General features: G+C 40.5%; 1 protein-coding gene across 1 annotated transcript in view; it reads left to right on the top strand.

Annotated features, from left to right (window-relative positions):
* The first annotated feature begins 1013 nt into the window (after positions 1-1013).
* LOC131873932 (uncharacterized) overlaps positions 1014-6000 on the top strand; it is an 88215-nt gene continuing 83228 nt past the window's right edge. The window contains exon 1 of the mRNA XM_059217111.1: positions 1014-1194. Within this exon, the coding sequence (XP_059073094.1) occupies positions 1014-1194 (181 nt within the window). The remainder of the gene's footprint in view (positions 1195-6000) is intronic.

Genomic DNA, 6000 nt, shown 5'->3' with positions numbered 1-6000 from the left:
TGATTGACACCGACTGACAGAGACATTATTGATATGTGTGGCCTAACCTCCTTATTAGATATGCCTCAGTTTATTGTGAACCGAGGGTTATTGACAGCGCTGGCTGAGAGGTGGCACAGTGACATGAATACCTTTCATTTGGCTACAGGCAAGATTATAGTGATGCCAAAGGATTGCTACCAGATTCTTTGGATTCCTATGGTAGATTCATTGCTACCCTATGAGCAGTTGGAGGAGGGTGGGACAGAGGCACTACATTAGATCTTTCAAGATGATACAGTGTGTGGATACGAGATCCCTTGGTTGGAGTTTTTGGATTTGGATTATGCTCCTCTTCCATCAGTACTAGCAGGTTTCATAGGTGACTTCTTATGTCCTGACCTGAGGTCGAAGGGACTATCTGTAGGATGGGAATTCATTCTGGAGGAGATGGTGACACAGGGCCGCCGATTTGCATGGGGGTCGGCTATGCTGGCCCACTTATACAGGGATTTGCATGAGGTGGTATATTTGGGGTATGGTAGTTTATCAGTGGGAGTGACACTATTACAGGTATGGTGTTGGGAGCATATTCCCACAACGAAGCCACTGGTGGATAGAGATAGGCCTATCGGGTGCTTGTATGCATACGGATATCGAGGGATGGTTGTCCAGCATAGCTGGGCAAGCTAGAGCACTGGAGGAGGGTTCTAGATGATATTGATATGGTTGTCTAGCAACTCTATACAGGTTGTGAGGTATGGGCAAAGGATGGGATGGAGATGCCTTATGTCTTCATGACCCAATATCTAATAGGGCGGATGCCCTTTGTTATTGAGAGATTTCTAGCCACTCGAGTATTGTGACAGTATGGATGACAGCAGGGGATACTATAGGGGACCTGCTTATATGCTCGACGGAGGCAGGATATACTAGATTGGGGACCCATTCTTGATAGTGTGGTGGTGGTAGAGGAGTTCATTTAGCTAGCTGGCCAGATATGGGACTATGTCCCTGAGATATTCGATACGGGCATGACGGAGGAGTTTGCCAGATTGTTTGTAGCTCGTGCAGTGGACAGGATATCAGATCCAATGGAGATGCATCCCACTTTTGACGATAATGAGGAGGAGGGAGGCGCTGACAGAGGATTTGATGGAGGAGAGGGTCAAGGTCAACGAGGGAGAGGAGATCAGGGTAGGATAGGAGACAGAGGTAGAGGTGGAGGGGATAGAGGGATTCGGGTGGAGAGAGTGGTACGATGGGCTATGATGGATAGAGGGAGAGGAGGCTTAGCGATTATGGAGGGGAGGAGGAGAGAGTAGGAGAGGTGATAGCAGCAGTGGGAGGGACTGATGAGTTGAGATGGCTGGCTCAGAGGAGGAGGACTGATGTGCTACCCCTACTAGTATCAAGGTCAGGGGGAAGGATGGGGAGTACTTCTTCCCAGGTGCCCCTTCTGATTCGGATCCTAACTCATCGGGAGGATGCATAGATTAGGGACCTACAACTATTAGTACAATAATTGCAGGCACAACTATTGGCACATCAGTGATAGATCACACAACTGACCATGGAGTAGGATATAGTTTTGGAGTGGTTAGGATGAGCTGAGGAGCTTGCAGGGAGTTTGCAGAGAGCAATAGCAGGTGGCCCGATGAGAGACACTTTGAGAGAGCTGGCTTTGAGAGCCAAGGAGGCAGAGTAATATAGGAGGCACTATGAGGACGCGATGCCCAAGGACTGTCAAGTTTTGAGTTATACAACCTCGAGATCGAGTTGATCCCAAGAGACAAGGTCGAGGACAAAGAGAAGGAGCTTGACAGGGCCTATTTGACATGATCCACCTAGAGATCTAGGTGCTGGGACATCTACTGCGAGACCATCACCATTTGGAGATAGTCACACCTAAGAGATGTTGTCTCTATTGTATTTTGATCATTTTATTGTGTTGGGCACAAACATGACATATTTTGTACATTTGATCATTTTGAGATATATATATATATGACACCATTTTCTTTGATCCTCATGTGATGTGTTATGGATGATTCTTTTTATATGATGATGCAATGCTTATGCGATTTTATATGTGATGAATATGATGTGATAATATAGGATGTATGAGATGTATCTTGAAAATGAGACGTGTGATATGATATGGTGTGAGATTTATCTTGAAAATGAGATGTATGATATGCAATAATTTATAATATGATATGCAACTAATTGAAAAAGGATATGCAACTAATTGTAACATGATATGCAACTAATTGTAAAATGATATGCAACTAATTCAGCATCCTCATTTTGTATTGGTCATCCCGATATAGTCACATGTTTTGCTTTCTTTTGGAGGTATCATCATTGAGCATTGGTTTGTTGGGATATGTTGAAAATTTATACAAGCATAATGGTATAATTGAACCATAATGACCTGAGAAAAATTTGCATGATTTTTGATATTGCAAGATAGCATAAGCGTCAAGGTATAAGTGAACCAAGATGACCCGAATGTTGCTTGTGGATAAACAGACAAGATTAAACCATTTGTATGTGCAAAGTGGAATCATGTCTTCGGTGATGTGCTTTGAATCACGTCTCGAGAAAAGTCTTTGTACAGTACAAGTGATCACCTCCCAGATAGAAGACTAAAAAGATATTGGATTCATCATTACTTTATCTAGCTCGATGCATCATTGAGAAAATGTAGAGGATCCAATAGTTCGAAAATAGTTCAAATGCAAAAATAGTCAAAACTTCATGCAAGATACAAACATTTGTTACTTCAGAAAATCATTCATCATGTGTTGTGAATCTGTTAAATGTATCCATGTTTGATTCTCCTCATGTTTTGTTGAATTTTGGTTTTGACATGATTTGCCTAGTCTGCTGCAATGCGTGATATGTTGATAGGACAAGATGCAGATCGATGTTTAGCACCCAGCTAAATATATTTCCCAACATGGATATGTATAGTGATTACCAAGCCATGGTGGGATATGATGAAATGATTTGTGATAAACAAGGGCAGTGACAATGCTAAGTATGTCCTGGATAATGCTTAGTTTGATAAAGGTGTTGGTCAATGGTCGATAGGACTTGGATGCATGGATACAAAAGTTTGATAAGAATAGATGGAGGAGTTGTCCTCTCACAATAGTGCCTGTTTGCCAAGTTTTCACCATTTGTTTTTATTGCATCTTTTTCTTTGGTTTTTCTAATTTTTTGATTTTTTGTATTTTTACTTTTTCCATGCATTTAGACTGCTCAAGTGTAGTATTTCTTCAAATGGATGTTGTTGGTGGGTTCATCAAGTACATCTCCTTCTAAGGTAGTTAGTTGATAGGTGCCTGATCCATATGCTGAGATGATGACATATGGACCCAACCAGTTAGGTTCAAACTTCCCTTTCTTTTCTCGATCCTGTTGATTTCTAGGATTTTCTTTGAGTACTAGATCACCTATTTTGAATTTTCTAGGGATGACCTTGTGGTTGTAGCTTTTGCATATGCATTGTTGATATGCTTTGAGATAAGTGTAGGCACATTGGCATCTTTCATCTAGAAGTTCAAGTTCTTGCAGTCGGTTAACTCAATATTCTTCATCTGGGATTAAGCCTTTCAAAGAGACTCTGAGAGATGGAATTTCTACCTCTAGGGGTAAAATTGCTTCTGATCCATACACCAATGAATATGGCATAGCTCTTGTCGGTGTGCGGATGCTAGTTCTATATGCCTAAAGTGCTGGATTGAGTTGTACATGCCAATCTTTGCCTGCATCATTGACTGTCTTCTTTAAAATTTTCAATATCGTTTTGTTGGATGCTTTTGCTTGACCATTTCCCTATGGGTAGTATGGTGTAGAGAAACGATGTTGGATTTTGAATCATTCACATAGTTCTCTCACATCTTGATTTTTGAAAGGTTGCCCATTATCTGTGATGATGGAACTTGGAATGCCATATCTACAGATCAGGTAATTAAGGATAAAAGAGGCAATTTGTTTCCCAGTCACTATGGTCATGGGGACTGCTTCAATCCACTTGGTAAAGTACTCTGTTGCAGTGATAATGAACTTGTGCCCATTTAACGATGAAGGATGAATTTTGTCTACTAAGTCTAGTCCCCACTAACAAAAGGGCCAGGATGTTGTGAATGGCTGCAGTTCCTGTGTTGGTGCATGTATAAGATTGCCATGGATTTGGCATTTAGGACACTGTTTTGTAAAGTGATAAGAATCTTTTTCCATTGTCGGCCAGTAATATCCCATTCTTAGAAGCTTTTTAGCAAGAGTAGTACCACTAGAATGTGTGCCACAGATACCTTCATGAAGCTCATGTAAAGTGGAGTTAGATTCATTACAATCAAGGCAATGAAGAAGAGTACCATCTAGACCTTGATGGTACAAAGTATCATCAGTAAGGGTATAATGGGCAGCTTGTTGGATAAAGTTACGTTTTTGGTTTCAGGACAAGTCAATGGGTAGGATATTGGTCTTAAGATACTCATATATCATTCCATATAAGGGGGAGTCTGAACCAGTTAGGGCATTGATGACCTGGGATGCAGAATTGTCATTGGCTGGGGAAAATAGTTGCTCTACTAGGAATTCATAATGAGACTGTTGCTCTTGAATTTGTAGCACTAAAGTGATAGTAGCCATTGCATTGGCTGCTCTCTTGTCCAACCTTGGTATTTGTGCAAAGCTGATGTGTACAAAGTACTATTTGAAGTCATCCACCATTCTTTTGTAGGGTAGCAACTTGTCATCTTTAGTCTGATAGTCATCATTGATTTGATTAATAACCAGTTGTGAATCTTCGTAGACTTTTAGTTATGTGATTTTCCATTCTACAACTATCCTGATTCTTGTGACCAGTGCTTCATACTCAGCAATGTTATTTGTGCACGGAAACATAAGTCTGTAGGATCTTGGTATGGTGTGTCCTTCTGGAGTGATGAATAAAATGTCAACACCTGAGTTGTGTTAAGTAAATGATCCATCAAAGTATAGGGTCCATTATTTTGTAGAGATAGCAAGAATATCCCTATCTGGAAATTTGATCTCCATTGGTTGCTTACCAGGTAGTTGTGCTTCTGCTCATTGATCTGCTATTACTTGTCCCTTGATAGCTCTTTGCTCCATGTAGTGGATACCAAATTCACTAAGAATCATGACCCATTTAGCCAATCAGCCTGTAAGAGCTGCTTTGTTGAGTAAATATTTGAGAGGATCAATTTTTGTGAATAGCTTAATTGTGTGAGCTAGCATGTAGTGGCAGAATTTTTGAGAGGTGAAGACCATAGCTAAACAGGCTTTCTCAGTAAATGTGTAATTGAGCTCATAACCGTTCAATGTCCTGCTGATGTAGTATACTGCTCATTCCTTGCCTTGTTGATCTTCTTGTGCTAACAGTGCCCCCAGAGATTTATCTATTGTTGAAATGTAGAGAATAAGTGGCTTTCCTACTATCGGCGGTACCAGATCTGGTGGGTTCATCAGATATTACTTGATTTGATAGAAGGATTCTGCACACTTGGCTTCCCATCTGAATGGTACATTTTTATGTAGCAGATGATTGAATGGTAGACTTTTATCTGCTAGCTAAGTGATGAATTGCTTGATTGATTGGAACTATCCTTGTAGAGATCTGAGTTGGCTAATATTCTTTGGTGGTGGCATTTCCATGATGGCTTGTACCTTTGTTGGATCCACTTCAATTCCCTTTTCTGAGACTATGTAGCCTAACAATTTGCTTGATGTAACCCCGAAGACACACTTCTTAGGGTTGAGCCTGACTTGGAATTTTTCCAATAGTTCAAAAATATTTTCTAAGATGCTTAGATGTTCTGCTCTGGTGAAGGATTTAGCTAGTAAATCATCCACATAGTCTTTCATGAAGGTATGCATCATATCATGAAAGATTGTTGTCATTGCTCATTAATAAGTTGCCCTAGCATTCTTTAAGCCAAAAGGCATGACATTCCAACAATATGTTCCCCAAGGACAAGTGAATGT

This window comes from Cryptomeria japonica, chromosome 3 (assembly GCF_030272615.1).
Source record: "Cryptomeria japonica chromosome 3, Sugi_1.0, whole genome shotgun sequence".
NCBI classification, from domain to species: Eukaryota; Viridiplantae; Streptophyta; class Pinopsida; order Cupressales; family Cupressaceae; genus Cryptomeria; species Cryptomeria japonica.
This window is presented reverse-complemented; position numbering and strand designations above follow the sequence as displayed.